This window comes from Anas platyrhynchos, chromosome 3, assembly GCF_047663525.1.
Source record: "Anas platyrhynchos isolate ZD024472 breed Pekin duck chromosome 3, IASCAAS_PekinDuck_T2T, whole genome shotgun sequence".
In the NCBI taxonomy this organism is placed as follows: Eukaryota; Metazoa; Chordata; class Aves; order Anseriformes; family Anatidae; genus Anas; species Anas platyrhynchos.
In genome coordinates this window covers 87484447-87511993 of record NC_092589.1, presented here as the reverse complement: position 1 = coordinate 87511993, position 27547 = coordinate 87484447, and the positions used below count along the sequence as shown (strand labels likewise).

At 36.3% G+C, this 27547-nt stretch overlaps 1 protein-coding gene and 1 long non-coding RNA gene across 5 annotated transcripts in view; one reads left to right on the top strand and one right to left on the bottom strand.

Moving 5' to 3' along the window:
* Positions 1-25674, bottom strand: part of IMPG1 (interphotoreceptor matrix proteoglycan 1) — a 62595-nt gene extending 36921 nt beyond the window's left edge. The window contains exons 1-7 of the mRNA XM_072036261.1: positions 25491-25674; positions 13185-13418; positions 7673-7839; positions 7433-7461; positions 4796-4863; positions 3925-4016; positions 231-377 (exon numbers count right to left, since the gene is read on the bottom strand). Coding sequence (XP_071892362.1) covers positions 231-377; positions 3925-4016; positions 4796-4863; positions 7433-7461; positions 7673-7839; positions 13185-13418; positions 25491-25557 — 804 coding nt within the window. The 5' untranslated portion in view covers positions 25558-25674. The remainder of the gene's footprint in view (positions 1-230; positions 378-3924; positions 4017-4795; positions 4864-7432; positions 7462-7672; positions 7840-13184; positions 13419-25490) is intronic.
* On the top strand, positions 245-27547 carry LOC110351842 (uncharacterized). Of its 4 annotated transcripts, XR_011808485.1 has the most exons (4): positions 20945-21538; positions 22155-22278; positions 25740-26281; positions 27299-27547. It is a non-coding gene; the product is annotated as an uncharacterized lncRNA (long non-coding RNA). The 4 variants fall into 4 exon arrangements; XR_005264356.2 differs by having other exon boundaries at positions 20882-21538; positions 22192-22278; positions 25740-27547; XR_003496564.3 differs by having other exon boundaries at positions 20882-21538; positions 25740-27547.

Here is a 27547-nt window from a genome sequence, read left to right as displayed (position 1 = left end):
AGGCTCTACTGCTGACCAAGATGCTGGCTTGGTAGCTGGACAGATGGCCTAAACAAGGGCAAAAGATATCTGTACATGAAGGAAAACTGAAGGTCTTGAGACAATAGAAATTATCTACTTTAAGTGAGGATGGTTGATTCTAGTTCTTTTTCACTGTGAAGGTAATTTCATGTTATGAATCTCAAAAAAGGTATAAAGCCAGCTTTTCAGCATTCACTAAACCTCCTTACCTGTAGCTGAAATTTGGCAGCTAGTTGTCGGTACTGTGGGGAATTGGGGTCATTAAGTTCAGCTGTGTACTCCTGATCAGTGAGAGTGACACTGAATTCTACCATTTGCTCTGCAGGCAGTTCTGGGACTGTATTTGTTCCTAGTTCCTGGAAAAAAAGAGGAGAGAAAAAAATGGGAGAAATAAAGGCAAGTGATTTTTTTCTCCCTACATTTCAATATTGAATAGATAGAACTATTCCTTTTAGGCCCCTCCCCAAAATAGCTTTCTGAACCATATCCTGCAAATAGCAAGGCTTCCCAGATGTATCTGTTGGCTTGTTTCTTCTGCCTTTGCGAACAAGTTTCTATTACTGTGACTGGAGTGTTGCCTTTTATATGCAATAATGAAGATGATGAAGAGAATCAAGCCATTTCTTGCAGAGAAAGAACTCTTCTTCTTTCCACTGTCACGAAAGTGTTATGGCTTTACTTGACATTTTGGAGGAAAGTTTGTTACCTCAAGGTACAAGCAAATGTTGAAAGCTGGTTGGCATCCTACCCTTATAATGCCTTTGGTCAACAAGCAAGACTGCCAGACCATCTGTTACAGTATCATGTTCAGACATATGTATTTTTTTTCCTTATAGTAAAGTAGAATTGGCCCTACCTGGTTTACACCTTTCCTGTGCAGTTGACTTTACTGCTTTTAAAAGTACTCTTATGTTTATTGATTCCCAAAACAGTTTGCGATTTTGGCCTACATTAGTAAATTTTTTCCTTTAACAATATTAATCTCCAAAAGCCAATTACTTTGCAGGCTACCATGCCCTGACCACAGGAAGGAATGTCACTATGGGTGCATTCAGAAAGATTTTCTAGATCATCCCAGATGTAATGTAATATTTTTGCTGATTATGGCGTCAGTAGGGAATTCTTGTTCACAAACAGTGCTCAGCTTCAAATTTCATATCTTGGAACACAAGCACCCGAGGGAAGTGATTCAGGGAGGCCAGCCAGGAAACTCTGCCTTCTGTCTATTTCTATTTTACTACAGAAGAAGTCTTTCACTTTTTGAATAAAACCTTTCAGGTTTCTACCATGTTTGGCTGTCAAAAATATGAAAGTCTTTAACACAGAACAAGAAATTTTGTTTACTACTATGATTGGATATACATTGCTTATTTATACTTATTAATAATAGTTAGATACTCTATATTCTTTTAACACTTCTTTGCATTTGTATTTGCTCATGGACAATTCTACTCTCAACCATACATTTTATACCTTGGTTAGAAAGAACAACAAGAACAGGATGATTGAGAATGGTTGGGGCCCCTGATGTTGGGGCCCATCATCTTTAATATCTATATTGACAATTTGGATGAAGGAATTGAGTGCACCCTCAGTAAGTTTGCAGATGACACAAAGTTGAGGGAAAGTGTCAATCTTCCAGAGAGTAGGAAGGCCCTGCAGAGGGACCTGGACAGGTTGGGTTGATGGGCAGAGGCCAAGGGGATGAGGTTCAACATGGAAAAGTGTTGGGCCCTGCACTTTGGCCACAACAACCCCATGCAGTGCTACAGGCTTGGGGCAGAGTTGCTGGAAAGCTGTGCAGAGGAAAAGGATCTGGGGGTGTTGATTGATGCTTGCCTGAACATGAGCTGGCAGTGTGCCCAGGTGGCCAAGAAGGCCAATGGCATCCTGGCTTGTATTAGGAACAGCATAGCCAGCAGGACCGGGGAGGTGATCGTCCCCCCATACTCTGTTCTGGTGAGGCCACACCTTGAGTACTGTGTTCAGTTTTGGGCCCCTCAATACAAGAAGGACATCAAGGCCCTGAAGGTATATCCAGAGAAGGGCTACAAAGCTGGTGAAGGGCCTGGAACACAAGTCCTGTGAGGAGTGGCTGAGGAAACTGGGGTTGTTCAGTTGGGAAGACGAAGCTTGGGAGAGACCTTATTGCTCTCTATAATTACCTGAAAGAAAGGTGTGGGGAGCTGGGGGTTGGCCCTTTCTCACAGGACTAGACTAGGACTAGAGGGACTTGCCTCGAGTTGCATCGGGGTAGGTTTAGGTTGGAAATGAGGAAACATTTCTTCTCAGAAAGAGTTGTCAGGCAATGGAACAGGTTGCCCAGGGAAGCAGTGGAGTCACCGTCCCTTGGGGGTGTTTAAGGAAAGATTGGATGTGGAGCTTAGGGACATGCTTTAGTGGGTAATTGTGGTAGGGAGATGGTTGAACCACATGATTTTGGAGGTCAAAAAGGCTTTTACAGCCTTAATGATTCTATGAGAAGAAGCTGGCCCAAGAGAGCAGCAGACCAGACTGAATCCCACAGACAGGTGGGGTTTCCATTTCTGCTGTTGGGTGGGTTGGCATAATGCTCAGGAGACATCTGTCCGATATATAACACCTGGGTTTCGATAGCTTCCAAGAATAAGCAGAAGAAATATGCACAGTTACAATGTGTCAGGGGATAAGAGAGAAAATAGGACATTAATATAATAAAGAATAAGTGAAAGAGGAAAGAATGTATTCTGCCCCCATTAGTTCTGCATAACTCAGCTCTGCATAACTCAGCTCTGCTAAGTCATGACACGTGATGCCTCTGTTTTGAAGGAAAATATATTTTGCACTGTATATAAAAATATGGTTTAGTGGGTGATATTAGTGGAAGGGGGATGGTTGGATCAGATGATCTTGGAGGTCTTTTCCAACTTTAATGGTTCTATGACTGTTCTGTAACATTATACAATATAAATACAAGATCAAGGAATATATGCTTTCTAGATGGCATGAGATACAAGTAGGTAGTTGAGACTTTTAAGATGAGTTTGTTTATCTGGATCCTGAGGATGAAATAATTTCAGACAGTAAAAATACTGTTTATCTAGGATTATCCTGGTGTAATTCCTGTTCCAGAGCTGAGAAGCTTGCTGAGGTGGGATGGTGAAAGGCAGCATTTTCTGTAGTGTGGTGGGTGAGGTTTTGGCCAGCATTACCACTCTGAAATTCTTGGTGGTGATGCTGAGACCCTAAGTTCACACAAGTGGGGAGGAGGTGGAATGAGCCTCTGTTTATGCTGAGAGCACACAGACAACAAAAAACCCAGACAGTCTTTCCAAAGAGCTACTCCAGAAGGGTAAACTCTTTCGAAAGAGAAAGAAACCTTAGAGCAAAGCAGAAGAGAAATTCAAGACAAGGGTTCCTGCCTGGAGCTCCTCAGATGTGTGACCCACCCAGGGCCCTGGACAGATCTCAGTCTGCCTCCAGAGGGCTTCTGGAAGGTTTCTTAGTCTGCCTCCAGAGGGCTTCTGGAAGGTTTTTAATGAAAAGCAATTTGCAAAATGGTGTAAAAAAAGCAACAGGCTCCCAATTAACAGAAAAAAAAAAAAAAAAAAAAAAAAAAAAAAGAAGAAAAAAAGAAGAAAACAAAAAAAGACTTTAAAAAGTGATTGCAATATTTTTATACTTTCTACTGCATATGCAAGAGCCATCATTCATGATATAGATCAGACGTTGATAAAACCCTTCAACCCTACTGTCAGTAACAAAGGGGAGCATTAATGGTTTATAAACATTAAACTTTTAAAAGTTTTTCCCTGTTTTTCTGCCCCTCCTTTTTTTTTTTTTTTTTTTTTTTTTCCTGCTAGCTGAGTTCAAAAAAAGAAAAGGTGAGTGAAAAGGAGGGATAGAAAAACGGGCTATCCTCACCTTCACAGGAGTCTTCGTGTCATTGACAATTTCATTGAGTAGCGTGCCATTAGGTATCGGTGCATATGGAGGGAGGGATGAACCAGGGGGACCTGGCAGAGATTCAAATAAAATCATGTGAGAACAGGTTTGCACATCAAAGATAGACAAAAATCTTCCCTTTTCTGTGTGTTGGTCAGTTGTCAGCTCCCTGAGAGATCTTTGTGTCTGTGATGGCCATTTATTCAATTTAAAGTAACAAGTCTTTGACAGTTTTCCAGCTGGTGGCAAAGCTACCACACTAGTAGTCATTATCAGTAAGATTCTGTCATATTCAATCCTCTTAAAAATATGTATGCAGGATGTTTCCTCCTTGAATCAAACTGCTCATATTTACAGATTATTATCATGGAATAAATTTCTATCTTTTTTTAAAGAACTCTGACATACAACAGTGTTGGTAGGTCTAAATGGATCAATTACTCAGATTAATGTCTTTGTATCACTGTGACTTTCTGGCTAATGTAATTGTTTATTTTCATCCATTTCCTTATTTTGGTTAACAAAATGCAGCATCTATAAATGTTATCTCATAAATGAAGCAAAATCAGCTCTACTCACTGCATGTGAAACTGTGAAAACATAGTTTATAAGATGCATTAAAGACAGTGAAGAAAAACTGAAATGCTACACTTGAATCATAGAAGAAATGCTGTAGAGAAATCAAAAAATGTTTCTTATAGAATATTTTGCTAGACCATTTTTATTGTACATGACTGAACTTGTCATGCTTCTACTGCATTCATTCAATTACAGACTTCTAAGATCCGAGTCACTGATTTTAGCAATTCTATTTAATGGGCAGCTACACAGCAAACAGATTTGACTTTACCTGTAGAAACAGAAGGAATGTCTTCCAGCTTTTTGCCACCTGTTTTTTCTGTGGATATTTCATCTTTCCTATCAATCAAATAGAAATGAGTGATTTAGTGCTGTACTGACAATGATGAAGGTGTAACAAAATGTAGAAATGGCACCTACATTAAATATAATTAAATGAAAAAAGTTATTTGTAGTGAAATATTTCATAAGCTGATTAGACAGGGCAATGGACCATTAGATTCTGTTTTATATTAATCAGTTTATGGAAGTATTTGCTTCCTGTACTCTTCTTCAATATGGTTTTTGTTCTTACAATGAACAAAAATACTGATCAGATATATTCCTCTACCCAGTCCTGTTGGAAGTCTGCTCATGAGGTTTCATGAGTGATTTTCTTTGAACAGTAAGAAGGATGGAGTCACAGAGATAAGCACACTGCACAGAATCTTCTTTTTCTCTTTTCAGAGTCTATAAATAGTTGACCACTGACAGTAATGAGAACAAGACCTTATAAATTGTCTAAACCAACTGGTTATCTCCTTTGCTATATCTCATCCTATTGGGATAGTTTGATGAGTGTTTTGGCCTTCTAATCTTATATCCAATGGACATTTAATGGTTTCAAGGGCATTTCATACTTTGATATGAGGTGAGGATGGGAGGACTTTTTGTTTAGTTGTCAGCCTGCGCTAGAATATCATCAGTCTAAAGACAGTTTTGATTCAGATTCCTGGGACAATATTATAATGATAGTAGGAACCTTTAGATTTTGATCTGGATGTAATACTCATGGGTTAATGCTTCCCATGGTCACCAGACAGACAGCTGAAACATCAAGTATATGGCAAGTAACAGGATAACAAGTGTGACAGGATTCATTTTTGTAATGTTAGTGTTATTATTTATTGTTTCTGTCATTTTACTGTTCTATGCTGATGGAAAAAAAAATGGAACTGATTCTGCTAGCTTGCGTGGTGGAAGAAGTGTTGTGTATAAACACATGTACAAAAAGTACACTATATAGTTGATGTTTTAAGGTTTCCTGCAGTTAAGACTGTAGAATAATTTCTACTCTAAAAAAAAAAAAATAAATAAAATTATTAATTGTAGCTCTTGGAAACATTTGGATCCTTAGATAAGAATCTTTTAAGTCATATATTGAGATTTTTCTTTCCTAATATTTGATGTGAATAATTTCAGTTGTTTTGGGTTGTAAGTAGAGTGGGGAGAAAAAAAGAAGCCCCATCATGGACATTAATGAGGAACATTTATATAGAAATATCTATTATTAAGACAGTGCATGCAGGTGGAGTGTTTGTGAAAACTGGTATGAGTGAAAGACCTGAGGGCACTGCAAATGTGTAGTGTCATGCTAACTGAGACAATGTAAAGCTCGTAGTGTGAACAGAAAAGATGGCTCGTCTGCGTTCCTACACAGGACCAGACTAGCTGTTTAGTAGCATAAATGAAGAGTATGACAACTCCTGATTTACACATTAATTAGGTATCTTATGCAGTGTGAACTAAATTTCTATTTGTAATGTTTTCACAAAGTCAAATAATATCTCTACATGATAACTTACAGAAGATACAGAACATTTCCCTAAATCACATAGTAGTAAGGATGAAAGTCCAACAATTCATAAGCACAGCTGTCTGTATTTCCAACTAAAATATTATTAATTTCATAGAATTTACCTCATCTTCCGAATCGTGCCTAGAGAAAACTTCATGGTTTACATAGAGCATAAGGACTCTGAAATCAGTCGCTTCATTTATTGCCTTGCTGCTGCTGTTTGCACTAGATTGAGTGAGAAGACCTCCCTTTGGACTTTCAGGTGAGTTTAATTGGGCCTTACATTATTAAAAATACATTTATTAGAAAGAAGAATACTCAAAGCTCCCATGTCATAATCAAGAAAGATATAGAAGACCTCTGTGATCATGAGACACTATAACATATGAATAGAGAAGATTATTTGCTACATTTGAAAATCTAAGAATATTTGAAAGAAAAATAATGCATAAATCAGAGAAACCGTCGACAATGGTTTGTTTGGATGTGCTGTAGTATTTATATGCAGAGAGTTCAAGATTGTAACTTTAATCCTCTCATTCTCAGACTTCTGAGCACTATCTGAAACATAATTTATTTCCAAGAGAGTTTTTTCGGAATAAAACATCACATTAATTTATGAGAACATGACATGTAAAAATACAAGGGAAAGCTAGTGAAGGCATAGCATTTTCATATTATTTCTCAAGTAGCCTCTCAGATAAACTTTTTTCAGCTCTCTGATTTTCCTTTTGAAAATTATAGGAATTGCATGTAATCTTTTGTCACTTTCTCCATTTACATTAGTCTAATGCAAGGCCACAGCTCTACCAGAGCAGTGCTTACATTAGTCTAAGAAGACATCCTGTGTTGTCTCCAAGTGAACAGGCAACTCAGATATTTGCCTGCCTTAATTATTTGTGATTCAATTACTGCAATCTATAACACATACAGCATACACATCTCTCACAGCATACACCAAATACACCACAGTGCTATCCACATATATGCTCACATCCACACACATCTACACGTATCTTTTTCATAAAAGTCAGTAACATGAAGTGATGAGGTTCTACTTGTGCTACTTACCTTTCCTGGAAGGTTCTATGTTTTACTCGCTGCAAAAAGATTAAGAAAAACAGCATTTTACTAGTGGATGCGTCCAACCATTGAGCAGAAGCCTGTTAGCTCTTTTGTTTATTTTTTTACATGTTTCTTCTAACACATGCCCCCTCCTCTTCCTGAGCAATATTTTGCCCTTATATAAGCAGATGGGGAAGCGACTTGGAAGTCTCCCTCAGTTTCTAAACAAACGTCAGTAATCCTTACCCGTTGGATTATTTCCAGGTGCTCTTGGGAATTGCTGAAGTTTTTGCCAATGTCAAATATGCAGAAGGTTTCCCTCTGGCAGGCAGTAACCCAGTTCTGATATTCAGAAGTATCAGGAATCCGATCCAGAAAAATACGAAAGGCTTCCCACACAGCTTCCTGGCAGACTGAGTAAGAAGAAAGGGGCTAGGGATGGATGTTTTGTACCAAAAAGTAAAGTTGAAAGCCCTTTTTAAAGAGATTTGGGATTTACACATTTTACTGTACTTAGTAAATAAATCCATCTTCTGGGTATTTCTAGGTCTTTTAAGTACTTTTGAGTTGACAGTCATTTGCCTTAATGCCGAAGGATTAGTTTTCTCTGAGTTAAGGACTGTAATTTCCCTCATTTTAGAAAACAGATTAACTTGGTCTAACATCATCAGCGTGAAGAAAGGGCAAACACAAAGCACACTTTGTTTACTTCAAAAATAATACAGTGGATGTTCCAGTGACAGCAAACAGCGAGGTAAATTAAAGAAAAATAATTCTAGCAGTCTTCATAATTGAATAATCAAAATTTTAACTGTATATACAAGTTTTGTACATCAGAATGGTTAACTGGACATAGAATAAGCTAAGTAGAACACATGTAAGATTTCGATATTCATAGAATCATTTAGGTTGGAAAAGACCTCTGGAAAAGCCCAACTGTTTACCTAGCACTGCCAAGTTTACCCCTAAACCATGTCCCTAAGCACCATATCTACATGTTTTTTGAATACTTCCAGGGATGGTGACTTAACAACTTCTATGGGCAGTCTTTTCCTGTGCCTCACAACCCCTTCAGTGAAGATTTTTTTCCTAATATCAGATCTAAACCTTCCCTGGTGCAACTTGGGGCCATTTTCTCTTGTCCTATTGCTTGTTCTTTGGGAGAAGAGACTGCCCCTCATTCTGCTACAGGCTCGTAGTTGTAGAGAGTGATAAGGTCTCCCCTGAGCCTCCTTTTCTTCTGAAGTAGGGGAGTGAGAAAGCTATTGTGGTGTAGTTCAGCTGCCTAGCAAGGTAAAACCACCACATCCTGGCTAAATAACCAATACCAAGCCCTGGGGGATACAACTTATGACCCGTCTCCAGCTGGATTTAACTCTGTTCACCACAAAACTTTTGCCCTAGCCACCCAGCCAGTTGTTTACCCAGCAAAGTGTATGCCCATCCGAGCCATAGGCAGCCAGTTTCTCCAGGAGAATGCTGTGGGAGATGATGTAAAAAGCTTTACTAAAGTCTAGGTAGGTAACATTCACAGCCTTTCCCTCTTCCACTAACTAGGGCATCTTGTCCTGGAAGGAGATCAGGTTCATCAAGCAGGACCTGCCTTTCATAACCCCATGCTAACTGGGTTGTCCTGCATGTGCCATGTAATGGCTTTCAAGATGATATACTCCATAACCTTCCCTGGCACTGAGGTCGGACTGACAGTCCTGTAGTTCCCTGGGTCCTCCTTCTGGCCCATCTTCAATGGAAAATATATTTTTTAAATGCATCAGGCTAAATTCATTTTCTTACATTCTAAAATTGCAATGCTTTTAGACTTCTCAAAGTTTTAAGGACTTCCTGTAGCATATACAGGCTTTTATGTTTCTTTAAGCACCTCTGGAAAAATTGAATGACTTAGTAAGGGTAAAATTCCTTTGGAAAGAACACCATTTTCTTCCTTTCTAGACAACTGTACACACGCATGTATTCAATATTAAAAATCTCCTCCGTGGAGATGAATCACCCAGTTAAATGCCAAGCTACATCAGACAAGATTAACAGGGACTGTGGCTGCGGAGAGAACAGTAGCGTTCTGTATTATTTAGGGAAATGAAAGTGAACACAATGAAAATATGACAGAGGTGGAGAATTGGAAGAGATGGTATTCAGGAATGGCTGTAAAGGACATTAATTTACTGGATGCTAACTGATTTAAGTACATGACAGTATATAAAATATGTAATAGTGGAGATTAGTACTTGTATGTAATTCCATTGGCTCACTGCTTATGCAAGAAAGCTGTAAAGTTGAGCTGTAACATGGTAGAAACCCAGAATGCATATTAGGGCTTGGTCTTGTTTTTTTGAACTACTTTCTAGCAATCAGGGCCCACAGTTCTGAGTGCACTTTTACCAGCATCTTGTTGAAGTCTCCTCTTTGTTTTAAGTTGAAATATTTCTAATTTCAGACAATTCTGGAAGATAAACTGATCCCTCCTCCAGGCAGCTACTGCCTATCTGACTAACTATGCAAGTCTTTGTATCTCTGTTCAGACACCAGACAATCCATACACCCAGAGTGCTTGGATTTCACTGCATGCACTTTGTACAGCCTCCAACTAAACCTTGAATGTCTCCTGTCTGTACATGGGTCACGTTTAAAACCACTGAGTGGTGCAAAGAGATAACTAGATTATCTCAGGCTAGCACAGACCTGGCCAAGATGTGCTGTTCTGTGTGGATGTCCTTGCTCACTTGCAGAAATGCTCACTTCTGTAGGTTGACTCCTGCGGGGCCTGTGAAGTTGTAGAAGACAACCAACATGGTTTGGTGGTGGCTAGAACCAATGTGCTTTAAGCAGCATCAGTTCAGTTTATTGGAGCTATTGCTCTATGCCCCGTTAGTGGGTGACTGCCTCTGTTGCTACTTGGTGATTCCTCTGGTATTCTTCTTCATCAAAGCCAGCTGTATTTTCATTGTTATAAAGGGATAATATTCACTCACTCGAGATGAAGGAACAGGCTTCTTCAAAATGTTGTTTAAAGTTAAATGCTTTTAGAGAAGGGGAATTTCAAGCAAAGTAGAAAAAGCATTTTAATAAAGCCTTGGTGGCAATTTAAAAACTGTTGCCTTTAGCACTTTACTTTGCAGAGTTCATTACTGTGAGATGGGACATTTATTTTCAATACTTGATACATGCTTTGACTTACGGTGAGATAATTATCTGCATTATCTAAAATACCAGTGTCTCTGCAATTAGTGTAATCAGTTCTAGAAATGGGTATTCTCAAAACTTGCTGTAAGGATGTACTCACATAGCTGTGTTAGGGCACTATAATAATAACTCAGCAACCACCTGCCCTCCCTGTAGAGCAGCTGTATGTGGAGCAGAGGTGGCCAGATTATTAAAAAGTAACAGGCTGTCTTTTGAAAAGATTTTCATTATGAGCTAGCAGTTAGAGTTTCTTTCTATCACTTTTTTTTTTTTTCCTCACGTCTCTCTGGCATCTTTTTTTCAGTGTAGCTGCTGAATAAAGATATAATATCTGATGAAAATCCAGTTTTCAAGGTTTAAATAAATGTGACATGTGACCAGGCATCATAACTCACCCTGTGCATGTTCTCAGTTTGCCCCACATGAAAGACTATCTTCATCCTGATGAAGGTTTTTCATTAGTAACCCTCTGAGCACATATACCTGAGCAGTTTTTTCTTATGTGCTCATTCCTGATGGCGTTTTAGTGTGAATTAATTAGAATATTAAAAAAAAAAAAAATTACTCAGGAAGTGGTAAAATTCTCTAGAGGACAGATATGATCCACAGTGCTTTCATACTTCCAAATATTTCATGGGACTGAGAGGGGTGGAAGTGGTCTTCTAAACTTTAGATGAGAAAAACAGTGGACCATTTTGTCTACAAAACAAAATGAAGATAAGATTGTCCCACTCTTAGGCTGTCTAGTGAAGGCTGAAAGACTCCAACGTGGCTACCAAATCATTGTTCCATGAAGCATGAAGGCTTGTGCTGTGGTTACTAGGTGTAACTTCAGGAATAATGGTGGAATCACAAAGTTTTCACTTCAGATTTTTTTTATTTTATTTATTTATTTATTTTTTTTCATTTATCACTTTTGTCAGGTACATTTGCATGCTCATCTGAAAGGACAGAAGTCATGAGTTTTGATCTTTTCCTTGAAGGAAAGTTTTTCTGAGGTTTTAACCAGGAGCATTGTAATGCAAAACATGCAACTATTAAAGAGAACAGAAACACTTTTTCTGAATGAGTATACCAATCATTTAGCTGCAGTCACCTGCTTTCTTGTGTACTTTTGGGGAAGAACTTCTGATTCAGCTGTACTCCAGAAGAACCGTGTGACACCTACTCAGAAGAGTTTGTGAGTGTATAATGTTCTGCTAGCAAAGAAGAGGTGTAAGTTTAAGCATGCTTGCACTACAAGGCTTACAAAGCCCAATCTCCCACTCAGAAGTGATGTGCTGCTCTCTGAAAAGATGTTAGTAGCATGCTCATTGGTTTTAAAGGAAAATTTCACAGTTGCCATTCCTTAAATTTAGGTTAATGGTAGCTGCCTGTCCTAGGAAACCTTGTTTTATCAGGGACATAACCAGGAAGTTTTAAGGATTTTCAAGCTTAATTCACGTTTAAGAAAGGCTTTTTGGATCAGACTCTTTGACATAGGTTTCAGAGTTTGCTTCAATGCCCACTGGTGTGGAATTCAGTCCTACAATAGATTCCAGATATGTTTGTATCCATAGGAATGACTATAGACATGATGTGGCTTGTCCATTCTGCCTATGAGAAGTGGCTACTGGAGTAAAATTTTTGCAGTTGTACATCCAGATTTCAATTCAGAGGGAACAGACTGGTTTACTGAAAGGGATCTGGGGATCAACCAAGTTAGAATACATGTATGTGAATGGTTGAAGACCTATACAGAGGAACAGATACATAAATTAAGATGATTTAAGAGAATAGAAGTTCCCTTAAATACTTGCATCCCTAACGTGCTGACTGTGTTTTAGAGTTATATTTGATCTATCTAGTTGCAACTCCAAAATATTATTTTTTAAAAAGTACAAATTGGAACAGTCACTGAATGGAGAAAAGAGAGAGAGAGGAAGATAGGAAATACCAAAAACTGTTTGCACTATTCTCTATAGGGACCTAAAATTAGAGTGGTAACTCTATAAGCTCTCTACAGTCAAGGGAGGAAAAGAAAGGGAGAGAGGGAGAGAGGGATTTGGGAAAGAGCGGAAAAAAACATTCTAGATTTTAAAAAATAATACTCAGGTCTTGTCAGGTGCTGCTGCAATTATATTAGTGCTTATGTTGTACCAACACTGCCATAGACTTAATACAACTACAGATACACCAATGTATTCATGAAATGGCAGATGAATAGTTTATTTTAATGTCTTGAATGGGTGGGATTAATTCTGAGTAGCAAAGATAGTAACAACTACACTTTTGAGAAAAATGGTACCTCTTTACACAGTAGTGCAAGCATAATTTGGTCTTCAAGTTCTGTCATGCTAGAAAAATATGCAATTACATGGATACCATTAGTCTTTTGAGTGCATTGTTTTATTCTGTTCTGGTAATTGCCTGTCTTGAGCTGTGCTTATTTGCATATAATATTTAATCATAAAGTAAATATCACATACATTTTCTAGAGCTAAAAAACAAGATTCTGAAAAATTACTAGGTTCTGTCAATACTTTCAGGGAAGAATCACAGGCTACAATCATTATCTTACCTCTTAATCTATAATAAGCTTGGTGACTGGCTAAAATCTGTTTCACTGATTCCTGTGGGCAAACTTTCACACCAGTTGAGAAAAAGGATGACCTCTTTGTTCGGTGTTTTGCCATGTCAAATATCCGTCTTATGGTTGAAACTCTGGACCTCTTTGTTGTTCTTTCTGTTTTGTCTGACCCTGAGGCATCTGTTAGATGTTTGGCTTCACCACGATTTATTTTACCAGGGTTTTCTGGAAAAGATAAAAGGTAAACATGTATAAAGATACATTGCATAAGCAGTATGCAAGATCATGACTGGAAAATACTTGTGAATCTGAGAGTTTTTTGTGTTTAACTGTGATGGTGATTTCAATGTACAGAACGAATTAATGTGTTGAGGAGAAATGTCCTTTGATTATGCTGGACAACCATGACTCAAAAAACTGGTAACTAATTTCCTTATAACTCATCATGTGACTGTCAGTTCACACAGGGTAAAGGTTTCAGAAGCCCTAAATCTTGTTTTCAGTAGTGTCTTTGGGTTAGAACCACAAAGGATACTTAGGTGTTTGAAGTTTGTGCTACAGCATCTCACTTGTGAGACTATAACCCTATGGGGAAGTTTACAGCACTCTGTTAAGTAACTATGGAGCTTGTGGAAAGTGAAACATATCTGTATTAGCTTGCAGGATAAAAATATATCTATACTAACAAATATGTAATGTGAGAAATAGTAGTACCTTAAATGGGTACCCTTTCAGATGTTCTTGTCTTCGCTCTGGGCTTCAGGTCACATCTCCCTTCACATTGGGTACATAGTTTTGAACCCACCCTGGGAACTAGATCACATCTGTGATCTAGTGCAACACATGTTTTGGATGTGTAGTGTAACACATCCTTTCAAAAGCTGAACAGGAGTTTAATTGTCTTTGGGGAAAGAAGTAGCTGTTTCCAGTCTTCCTCTTTTACTCCACAGTGCACTTCTCTTTCCATCCCTCACCAAAACAGATGTATTAATCAGAACAGACTGCAATTATGCTTCTTTGACACTGGATGATAGTGTCAGGAATGCTCTGGCTCTTTGTATCTCAATAGATCTTTAATTATTCCCAGAGAAGTGGAACAGCTACAGTAGAAAAAAGTGAGGTCACTAAGTGGAAACTGAAGAGCTAGGCTCAAGTTTTAGTTATGCAGCTATTCATTTATGAAAAATGTTCTCCAAATAGAATCAAGCAAAGAACCACTCATATTAGATTGAACACAAAAACTCAAGACTCATTTGGTCATACTTCCTAAATATATGAGATTCTCTATTATGTGACATAGCAGCTAAATTTCATGTTAAAATGTTAACAATAAAAACAGGTATACATTTGAGCAAGCTGAAGTGCAGCAGTTTGCAGGATCATGCAACAGGAGCCATTATTGTATTTTAGATTATCTCCCAAAATTTTGCATACATTTTAATAAAGATATTAAAATTCATATGAAAATATCTATTTTTTTCATTTTCATACATTTGATGTTATGCATTTTCATGTGCTACAATGAAAAATAAAGTAAAATGTAGTCAGAATACAAGGCTTGTTAGAAGAACTTTTTAGAAAAGAAAGGGTAAATTTTGTAGATAATTGGAAAACTTGAAGGAATAAAATGCAAGAAAGGCATGGTATATGTGTGCCTGAGTTGTTGCTTTAATGAATGGTTTAAAAATTTGTAAAAGTATAATAAAATGAAATAATATCGTTCAAAAGAAATAAGTTTAGTGAGAGTAATATTAAAATAAATAAATAAAAGTAAAACTGAGTTTACAGGATAAAGAAGAAATAACATGCTGCATTTAATAAATGTTAATTATTGTTTACTTGTACTAATCAAGAAAAAATAAGGAAGGTAACACATTATCTTGACAATTGGAAACTTTGTTAATTAAATGTTTAAAGATAAGTTAGCAGCTGATCAATAAGAGAAAAATAAAGGAAAAGCATACTACTGCGGAAAGAACAGTACTTCAAGTAAAGAATGGGAGAAATTCTACGATATATGTCCGAATATATATATGTATGTCTCGGTTCTTATTTAATGTCAGAACTAACATTCAATTTTTTTCTGTGTAAAAGTCATAATAATGACATTTATATTATGAAGTATTTGGTATTCTGATATGGAAAGAAGTTGAGTACTTGATTATGAAGAATATTTTACAAATATAGAAGCTTATACTATGAAAGCAACAGGCGGTTTTTGTGGTTTTGCAGAACATGCTAGAGGCAGCAGCTGGCATGACTAGAACTATCTAATTGTTGTAAAGTAAATGAAAATGATGATGTAGTCATATGATATTTGTTATAGAATGCATTGGCAGTAACTAGTTTTCCACAGTAATATCAGATCATGGACCATAAAGGTAACACTGCATAAAAGGAACTTGCTCTGTGAAAATGTGGTCTTGTGTCCACCAGAAATCACAAGGGGGCAAACACTAGATTATTCAGGACACTGAATGATTTGAATGGTATATGGGAAGAGAGTAATAGATTTACCACCAAGGAAGATCCACTGCCAGTAAAATCTCAGAGTAGTCCCCTGAAATCTTCTAAAATAAAATACCAATAATCTACATGGAAAGAAGCTGGTTGTAAGTCTATTACCTGTTACAAGCTCTATTAACTGCTATAGCCCAGCTGCTGAGGAATTCTGACCAACTGGGGCAGAGGATTTTGTCATTAAGCTCTTTGATAGCTTTTGTATGGAGCAGAGGGCTTTCTTGAAGGATTTGCTTCTTCCCCAGGATTTGCCCCTAAGTCATTAACTTGAATTAAGAATTATACTATACATAAGATTCAGAGAAGAGACTCTTCACAAATCATTGTTGTAATGACCTTGAATTCTCTCCCTATTCTCAAATTAGGGTTATTATTTTGGCTTTTCATTCTGAGAAAGTGACCACATATTTACCTGTTTCCAGTTATCACTGTTCTGCTTGCCTATGCAGGGTAGTTTCACTTGACCTTTGAAAATTAAAATATTCTATCCAAAAAGGAAAAAATTAAAATGTGGTAAAGGTTTTAGCATCAGAATTCAGGGTGATATGAGGACAAAACTGTTGAAATCTGAATAATTCATCATTGAAGTCATCACAAGGTCTAACATGTATGATAAAACTGGTAAGTCTGGAAAATAAGTTAGGATATTAGGAAACCAAGGAATGCTTGATTGATAAATGAGACATACTGCCTTCAGAGTGAAATAATTATTAATTAAAATACAGGGCTTATTTAAGTGGAACTATTGAAATAGAACAAGATAAAAGCTTATCAAAGAGGATGAATCAAAGAAAGATGCCATAAATGTGCTTATGTGATCCAATTAAATATATAGCAGGGCCAGCAGGGCCAACAACCACCATATTGATAATTCAACCAGTAACAAAAGTAAGGATGATTAGTCATGGAAGTTGATCTTGAGATCTCTGAAAGGGCTGATTAGTGTAAACACCAGATGGAATGCAGAAAGCACAAATGTCCTGGTCTCTTCTCTCTCAGAGTCAGTCTCCTCCTGTTATGGGAGTAGTGAGCACCCCAAATTCAAATGGCACTTGACAATGACAGACAGGATTCCCAAAGTGTGTTCTCTGCTTATATACTTTTTAATGTGCTTTTTATGCCACATTGCCTCAATCCTATTTGCATGGGAAAGGTCTGAACAGATTGAAGGGGCTTAGATGAGCAGGGAAAGATTAACGTATGGCATGGCTTTATGCAGCCTAGGTCCTGCATATGAGTACAAGATTATATGTCTTGCTTGTATTTATCTTTGGGCCCTATGCATTCTTTAACTAATGTTAAGGCACACAGTGAAAGAACTGATGGCAGCATTAAACGCATCCTAGAGGGTAGTGAGTCTTATCTAGGATCTACCTGGGGTAGCCAAGGCACTGGAGGAAACTCAATTTGCATCTCACTTCTTCAGGCTTATTGTACTCAGTCAGTGAACTGCTGAAAGAAAAGGAGCTGACATAGGTGCCTGGCCTCAGCAGAAGCTAAATACTGGCCAAAGGAGAATGCCTGTGTATTCCTAAAAGAGAGGAATTGAGCTAAGGAATTTATCCTAAAAATAAATTGAATTTTATTTCCTCAGAATTGATATCAGCAACAATAAGCTAGGTGATTCTAATTTGACACGCTGGGTTGTGTGAAATGTCACTGAATAGTAAAATCACCTGTGGAATGAGGCTTGCGTATCCAACTGTGGCAAAGATCTACCAGGCCTCCAGCTTGGAAGACCCTGTCATAGAATCATAGAATGATTTGCACTGGAAAGGACCACAAAGACTATCTAATTCCAAACCTCCTGCCATGGGCGGGGACACATCCCACTGGATCAGGTTGCTCAAAATTTCCACTAGAAAACTTTCTGTACAAGCATCATGAAGTTGATGTCTACATACCCAGCACTACAAAACCTCTACTGTACCTATCAGTGTTCCAGTAGATTTGGTGTTACCTTACATGTCAAGGAGGTGCTCAGCCCTGCCTGTGCAGTTGGGACTCTGTACTAAAGATACAATAAATCTGATACCTGTATCTCTCACTTGCATTCAGCATGACAAAACATTACCTGCACATGTTCAAAAACTGTGCTCAAGCCCACTAAGACACCGGAGAGGATTGCCAGGCTCCTTGTTTGGAGCTAAAATATCAAGGTACTTAAAAGATAGGTTCTGTAATTTTCAGCCTTTTAAAGCTTATGTTTTTATTTTGATCTGGATTGGTAACAGGGGATTTTGCTTCCTGAGAATTCAGAAAGATGGTGGGATTTCATAAATCCTTTTTCTTGGTAGGAATGCATGACAATGCTCCTTTAAACTTTTATGGAAGACAAAGATTTTATCTGTGTTAACACCATATTCAAACAAGACAAGAATTCCATGAATCCTTATGTTATAGAGTCATGTTTTTTTTTTTTTTTCTGTCAAAAATATTAAATATTGGTTATAGTGAAACAGTATGCAGTAAATCCAGAGAAGAATGTGATAAATTATTTTGAAATATATGGTTATAGTAAAGACAATAGTAAATGTCAATATTTATTTATTTATTTATTTATTAGTGGTGATAAAAGGTGATACATTCAAAGCTAGCAGATCGAATTAGGTAATAGAAGTTTATTCTTCTTGTTCAAAACCCTTTAGCCTGGATTTACATTTTGGTACCAAAGACCAGTTTTAATCAACTAAGGTGCTTTGGAATGTCAGTAAGTGTGAAAAAAAATAATCATATTTGCAAATTAACATTGGAAAAATCAACTAGACATCATAGCCTCACAGCTGTTCCATTACTCCTAACTACTCACAGAAATCTGTGTGGTTTTCTATGCCAAGTGGAGAAATGCAATTGTTAAATCAACTGACTTCAGAAAGTAGGCTAAGAACATGGTCGTTTGAAACAGTTTTTATGAAATACAAATCTAGGCCTTATTACAGACCAACATAATATTTTCTCCCTTTCTAAACAGATAATGTAGTAACATAATTGAATTATTCCAACTATACAGTTTATGATAAATGAACTGTGGTGAATTATTTACCTATTACAGTTGAGAATAGAAAACATCATAAGCCCAGGGAAGATTCTTCTGCTTTTGTGAATACAGTTGTCGTACACTGAGCAGCACTAACTTTGCATTCACCATAACTGCAGCCAGTACCAACCACAAATATTGAACATACAAAATATCTTTAGTCAACACATGATTCTGACACGACTTTCCTAACTGAAAGAGCACCATAAGAAACTTATGTTTTCCTTGACACCATTTAGAGTAGCAATACATGTATATCCTTTCTCTTTCAGACAGATAAGTGCAAATTCTGGTGAAGAATCCTCACTGTCCAGGGTGACCTTATCGCAGCTTTTCAATTCTTAAAGGGGGTTATAGATAAATGGAGAGCAACTTTTTGCTCAGTCAGATAATATTAGGAAAAGAGGGAATGATTTTAAACTAAAAGAGAGGAGATTTGTATTAGAGGTTAAGAGGAAATTTTTCACTCAGAAGGTGGTGAGGTACTGGCAGAGAAGCTGTGAATGCCCCCTCCCTGGAGGTGTTCAAGGCCAGATTGGACAAGGCCCTGGGCAACGTGGTCTGGTGGGAGGTATCCCTGCCCATGGCAGGGGGGTTGGAACTAGATGATCTCTAAGGTCCTTTCCAACTCAAACTGTACTATGATTCTATGGTTCCATGATTATTCTTCAGCTTTACTAGCTGCTACTGCTGGAATTCACAGAGAAGATACCATGCCATTTATGGTTTTATTGCCAACATCTGAATCCTGCAACAGTCCAACATTCAGAATAGAAACAGCATTGAAGTATTTATTCTTTTAAAATTTCTGTATGAAACATATATCTATTTGCATTACATTGGATATCTTAAAAACATTTGGCCTGAAATCTTATTCTATGATCTGATATTGTTTGCATCAAAACATTAAAGAAAATACTTTAAACATTTGAGCAGTTCTTGGAGGAATGCATCCAATCAGCAGTGATGAAACACTCACTTGAACACCCCTGCTATTCATTGTCTAACTAATCTTACTCAAGATGTACAGCCATGCTCTGAGAAAGTCAGTGAGAAAGCATAAGTTCAAGTTGCAGTGATATAATGCCATACTTATCAACATATCAACAATCACAATGGCACGAGTCAAAGAATCACAGTGCAGACCGGAATTTTTGAGGCAGTTGTATTCAAATGTGATGATGATTAGGACAGTTGCCGTGCAGGATCCAGCATCCAGGATACAGAAGCCACTGAACCATTTATTTGCCTGAACTTTTGTAACTGGAACTGGTCAATTTTTCTCACAGTTTAGGGGCACTCATCCTGCAATGCAACCTACAGTCTCTAGTTAACTGATTCCTTCTTATTTTGACAGAGAGTGACTTGGTCTTACCATACCGAACTAAGCTATCTTCCAAGATGAATAGTAGAGAAGCCCAAGTGTCAAGCTGCATAGATCAATTTATGTTGGAACGATATCTGGAGATCGCCTAATCCTATTCCTTGCTCTATGCATGGCCATTCTTTGATCTAGATTCAAATGATCCACTTATGATGGGGAAGAAGAGAGGGAAAAGGACTTCATTAGAACTATCTCCATTAGTGCCATAACCACAAAATCATAAAGTAAAATGTGAATGTGCTACTATCTCCTGCTGAAATTTCTGGGGTTTCTGTGTTGACTCATATGTATGAAAGATATACTTGGAGCACAATTACTAAAACTGGCACTTCAGGTAAATTAAGTTCAGGGACTCTTAGACTGTTAATATGTGATTGAATAAAATCCGAGAAAGCTAGTAAAAGGTTCGGAGTGGTAAATAAGCAAGTGATCTTGGCTCTGCACCAAACGAGGTATTTTAGAGAAAGAACCCCACTACAGAAAAGATAAACATGGTAGCCTAAGTGTGATTAGCTATGCAGGCTCCCAATTTTTAGAAATAATCGGGGTCCTACTGACTTGCAGATGTCTGTGTGATTAGACAGTTGCTTTAAGACTCACCTTGCTAAACTGCAGTTGTGTTTTATGACTAGTACCTCATACAGGTCAGGACTTCAGTTTCTATGTTACACCTCAGGTTCTCAAGCTTTGTCATGTGAGAATGATGATGTTGCTCTGTCAGGTAACAAGGTTAAAACAGGTGGTATTCTTGCATACCATGATAAGGCATGCTACAATTACGTAAGGGTATATAAACGCCTACTCTGTAGCAGGTGTTGGGGTACTTCCAGGCGATTGTTAATTCTGTGATTGCTGGATATGCTACTATTCTGAAGTAAATAGAAGTTGATAGTCAAGTAAATAGAAGTTGATAGTGACTAAATCCCAGTATAGTAGTACCAAGTAATATGCTAGTAATATAGTACCAAGGCCCTTCTCCACACTTTAATAACCTACATCTATATGGACATACAAGCAGATAGACAGACAGATAGCAAGATAGATTTTTCTTTTTAGGATATATGTTGTTCAATATTGCATGTTCCTACAGGGAAGGAATTCTTTGAAATGCAGTAGTGCTTGCTAAGTGCAAAACGCATAAAATATGCAGGATAGTGCACTTAATTTCTGATAAAAATGGAAGAATGATAGGGAAGGAGTAAATGTCTCACTTCAAACCCAAAGGGACTGTGAATAGGACAGAAGTACAAAAGTAAAGGGGAAAACATATTTTTCCCTCTGGGAAGAAAACAAGGTTTGCTACATCTGATGAATACAGGCCATATCACCTAGTGCACTGCTGAAGCTACTAGGACACCCCTGTCAGCTGAGAAATGGAGAATCCCCAAAACAATAATCCAATAGGTTAAGACCTCAATTAACTTTGTTGTAACTTATATTAAAAAATATATTTTAAAAGTTTGTATTATTAAAATATATTTTAATATAATTTATATTTTATTTTTTTCATATTTTCATATTTTATATTTTAATATATCTTATAATTTAATATAATTATAATTTAATTATATTTTTTACAATATATTTTAATAATATATTTTTTAAACGTTTGTAAAGAGAGAAAATATTTTATTATTAAGAATGTTTGTCTTGTCCACAGTTGTTTTCTGAGACAACCTCCCTTCTCCCAGCTATATGTTCAGTCACATATAGTGTCACATATTTTTCCCTAATTACTGTAGAATGGATGTGATGAGAACTGTAATTAATCTTTAAGTTTCCATGTTGATACTTTAGTATTTTTATCCAAGTTTGTCTCTTGGTCAGGAAATAGCTAACAGTTTTGTATTCGTTTAAACAAACAGTATTTTACTTTTCATTTATTTATAAGCACAACCAGGATAGCTAGCTTTAGTTTGGTAATCCTTGTTTTATAGGTGAAAGTAGAGAATGATCTTAATGCACGAAGCTAATGTATTCTCTTTTTTTTTTTTTTTTTTTTTTTTTTCTTTCTTTGAAGATATATATTCTTTGACTTTGTTCTCTGTCTGGCACAGATTTGCTTAACCCTTTTTTTGAGGACAGCTTTAGTAATGAAGATCTGCAACAGTTATTGTCAAATTAGAACAGTCGAGAGGGAAGTGGTAAGTCAGAATGAATTAAAATGATTTCATAGAGCACACAGAAAGCCTTTGTGTCCTAAAGAATGACCGAGTAGATAGAGTATATTTGCTTGCTGATTAAAAACTAACACTAAGCACTCTTGAATGTTCTCTCTCTCCTTTACATTCTCAGTATCAAGTGCTAGGATGTACTCAGCATCAGTGTATAGTTTGGGGAGTTCAAAGCTTGTGTGTATTTTGCTGGTTAGTGTGAATGTTCAATGTTTTACAATTCAGCAATTAAAAATTACTGTCATATTGATTGTATATACATGTATTTTGCCATCACACAGATTTTGTCCCCCTCACTTTCACTTCCCATTATTAGAAACAGTTTCTGTCAGGACAGTGACAAAGATCTGAGTTCAAGTCCTGAGGTCATTTCCTGGAATTTGGCACTAGCCATGGTCAAAGATAAACACTCTCTGAAGTCTTTATGTTGCATGCTACAGTTTCTTGTTTGTTATCTGTGGTATTCGAGGTGCTCCTGGACAGCATCCAAATGCCTAAGAGATGGGTCTTAATCTTAAAATATGGTTTAGGAAGGAAGAATCAAAAGACATTTCTGAGTAAGCCCCATTTTTGTTCACCCTAAAACACAGATGTGAGTAAAACAAGAATTTGAGCTTCAGATAGTTTTGTTCATAATGAAAAATAAAATAAAAAATGATTTGGATATTTTTATTCTTTTTATTCTTATTTTAAGTTTGGAGTATTTTATTTCTTAATCTTTTATTTCCTAGTTTGTCATAGTTGTAATGTACTTTAAACTAGAATAGTCCTAAAAGCCTTGACTCATCTATGTTAGGATCTTTAATAAGTTATTAATATAAGTATTCAGACTATTGGGAGAGCATGTGTACTTTTCAAAATATATTCTCTAACTATCTTACCCTAATTCTCAGTCATAAAATAGCAGTTCTGGATGCATTTCTGCTCTGATGAAGAAATATCTTAAGATAAGCATTAAGTCCTTTGAGATTTGTATGTGTATTTGAGATAACAACACAGTTTAAAAATACTATATATAGCATAATTATATAACAATAAAGAGCAGTTATTATGTATTTGTGTATACCAAATGTATCTAAAAAAACTGCTGGGAAGAAATTTTTCCAATTATCATTCACATACATATATAGAAAAAATATTTTTTCCATTGAAAGCCATCAAAAATTAGAAAATTAAAAGACTACTATAAAAGCTTTGATATATATTAAAATGGCAGCTGAGTTGCTTGTTATATTTGAAAGGAGAAAAAATACAAGATATAAAAAAGACTTTTAGCTCACAGTTAAATCATTTTCTCCCTATTTCAAGATACTATATGTAGTGTATTATTCAGCATTGCTTTCTGAATGTTGGTAGATTTTCCAAGTGCTGAGATTTTCCAAGTACTGCATCTCTGAGGGGAATAATATACAGTTCTGTATTCCTCTTTGTCAAGATGCTCTCCTATAATTTTGTGACTATCTTTTTATGGAAAATGCATTGTAACATACAAGCACAATTTATGATGGGTGTAACTGTGTCTCCACTTTTCACATTATTACTTTCTCATTTCGTAACTATAAATATAGACTGTAATGATATCATCAACCATGCATGAATTACATGAAATTTACTTAATCTTTTTCCATCAGAGAATATGCAATTTGTGTATTTTGATAAACCTTATTTTCCTTGCCAGAGATGAACTATCATTCATTCTCTCATTTTTGCCATAGTTCCAAACTATCATTAATGATTAAATAACACTATTTACATGAAGTTAAAAGGCAAAATCAAAGAAAAACAGAATATAAATCTAGTGTTAGCTAATGCATTAGTTTTTCCCAAGCATGTTTTCAGTACTGTAATTGTCCACAAGAGAAGATTTACATAATATCAATGAGATACATGAACAGAATTATTTTTTAAAGCAAATCTGTACACAGAAGAACAAGACTCAAAAACAAGTGAAGTGGAAATAAAACTTCCCAATACTTATTGATAGTAGACTGTTTCACACCATATCTATTTCAATACTGTTGGGAAGACTTCTCTTTTATTATTTTATATTCTTTACATTTAATTAATATGCTTGTACTTGATGGAAAATAGGAGGTCATTCATGTGGGCAAAGCATAAAGCAATTGTGATGTTGGCTTTTAATTAATTAATTAATTTATTTATTTTTTAATATCAAAGCATAGATAGAAAAGTTAATAAGAAATCTCGCCACAAAAGAAACACCTTCCCCAAACATCTAAATTGAAAAAAAAGGGAAAAAAATCACACCACCATTTTTTGTTTTCTGTTGTTGAAGAAGCTTTAAAATTGCTGTGAACTTTGTGATGTTTTTAAAGGGAACAATAGCTAGCTGTAGTACTAAGTACACCAAAGTTGTCAGTATTTCTATTTACTTGCAAATAATTTCACATATTATTACTTTATTTTATTTTCATTGAGACCTGTTTATTGGAATGTATTTAAAAATTATACTATGCATCACAAAAGGAATATATTTTGTCATGTTATTATAATTATAGGGTGCTTTCTTTCTATTTTAGCTTTTCTGAATATGTACTTATGTTAGCAGATATTTCCTCTTCATTTTCCTATTGTAATATTTATATTTTCCTGTTCGTTCTGTTCTGTGTATAAATCTTAGCATTGCTGTTTCTTGTTTATTTGGCAGTATGTTGTATTCCTCCAAAATCTGTATTTCTAAAAGTTTTTGAAGTTGTTTCTGATAATAGCTGGTAAATATAAAAATATACTTCACTTTCTCTTAATTTCACAGATATCAGACAATCTTTAACAATGTCAACACTTCCTTAGAATGTTCTAAGAACATGTTCTTAGAATGTTCTTCCTTAGATGTTCTTTCAGCTGCTTTGTTCCTTTCATATACTTATTTTTGAAGTTATATATATATATTTTCATAAAAGAGCATATGCCTGTGAATGGAAACTAAAATATATCTCTTACAGAAAATGTAAAGACAAGGGAACACACATGAGAAATATTGTCAACATTTCCATTTCCAACTTCATATCTGTCTCACCAACTGTGCTGTCTCTATCTGAATTGTCAAGACACCAAATTCCAAACAAATAATTTGATAATCACAAAATGACCCGATCTTTCCATTTCCCCCCCCCCCAACCTATTAAAGTTAATTAGTATAATCCTTTTATATATGAACTTACCTCTGCTTTCCTGAACTTGGAGAGCAAGGCAAATGACCAAAAATATTAATCCAGTTTTCAAATGCATGCTGTCTATTGATCATTCACAGTTTTCAAGAATATTCATGCAGGAAATAAGAATGTTGAGGTCAAGTAGAAGATTATTAATTATTATTATTTTTTTTTTCAGCAGTTAAAATCTCCAAATATATTCCCTGGTTTTTTTTTTTTTTTCTTTTTTTTTTCTTTTTTTCTTTGTTATTTCTTCAGGTGTCCTCAGATGTGGGCTGCTTTGAATTGCAAGTAGGTGAAGAGTGGAACAGGTGCCAGAATTCAAGAGCTGGACAAACACCTCCAACGCAAACACTTCTAGCCTGGGGGACTGGAGTGGTAAGACAAGAGTGACAACGTCTTAAAAAAAAGCAGTGTCTGTTTCGGGAATAATCTTTTTATCTGCTGCTCAGACATAATCCCTCTTACGGTCCAGCTGGAAGAGCTTTCTTCATCTTATTAACCTTCTGGAGCAGCATCTGTCAACCCCAGTAGACTTCAGAACTATCACGATAAACAACGGAAGTCTCTTCTAGTGCCCATTGCCTTCAAACACTGTTCATTTGGACATTCCAGAGGTACAGCAAGTGAGCAGAAGTGAAATCATGGGGAAAGATGATTGTGCTATTTCCAAACCTGCGATCACAAAAAACAGGGAAATTCCTTTGAAAAGGAAGAGAGCTTTCTCTGAAAGAACATACTATATTCTGCTTACCCACTACATTTGACCTGGAAGCTCCTCTCCGTCCTCATACCAAAAGGTTGCTGTTGTGATATTTCTATCATAGAATTGATGATGATGTTCTATGACAGCAGGGGAATGATGTGACTCAGCAGTAAATTGCAGCAGTGTTCAGGGCTGGCACAAGTTGATTCCAAATTGGTTGTGGGGGAGGGAAGGTGGTGCATGGAAGGAGAATAAAAAAAAAAAAACAAAAAACAACATGGTGGGAAATGACGTTTCAAGCACACAGCTATAACTGGGCCAAGAACTGGCAGTGAGTGAATACAGTTTTCATATGGTTCTGTTCCAGTTTCCCAAATAACTGTTCCTGTTACATATTTGGAACGTGTAAAAGTGCCATACTTTTTGTTTTCAAGAATGTTTTATAGTGTTTCAACAAACCTAAAAGACTACCAGGAGGGTATTTGTAAATGTCTGTCTCACTCAGAGATTTCTGTGCAACTGGATTTTAGATTAGGAAATATCTAGACTGGCAGCAACTCTGTTTTCTAGCTCTGTAAATTCAAGTTGTTTTAAGAACAACCTTCATTTGAACCCAATCAGTATTCTATTTTTACTTAGGATTTAAACAATGACAACCTCCCTCCCTTCCTGAGATAGCCTAATTTTAACTACTCAGACCAGCTAATAAAGAGACTGAGCTGAGACCAACAAGGTCTGCTTTTTCTTATTTTCCCAATCTTTTTCTGATTTTCAGTACTCACTGTAATGCTTCATATATGTTGTTTCATTTACATTGTTTTACTGTTCTAACAAAACAAATTAGGAAGACCTTGTCAGTAGCACAACGAAAGCCAGCAGTGGAGATGATCAGGATATATAGCAGAGAAAATTTGAGTATTAAAGCAGGATCATTATTTAGCAGTACCAGTATTCAACTTTATATGTTTTATATATCATAATCAAGTGGTATGTGGTATAGTCATATATGGACTACCTCAATGATCCACATAATCTTTAGCACTCATTTATAAGCATGTTACAGTTGAACGATGGAAGTTCCCCTAACATATTATCTCGTTGATTGCTTCAGGTCTGGATCTGCAACTTTTGGAAGCACAGGAAATTTTTCTTATGGTAGTGGAATCCACTGCTTCTAGCACCATCTTCTGAAAGTGCAGGGTCGGCATTTCTGGAAATCACAGGCCATTTCTTCAGAGAAGCCTAGGTACAAAACTTCCTATGGAATTTGGTAGGAATGTGATCCATTAATTCCATTAGGAATCTAATTTAAGCATTGGACTGAATTTTAAAAAGTGCAATAAAGAGATTTACTTAATTA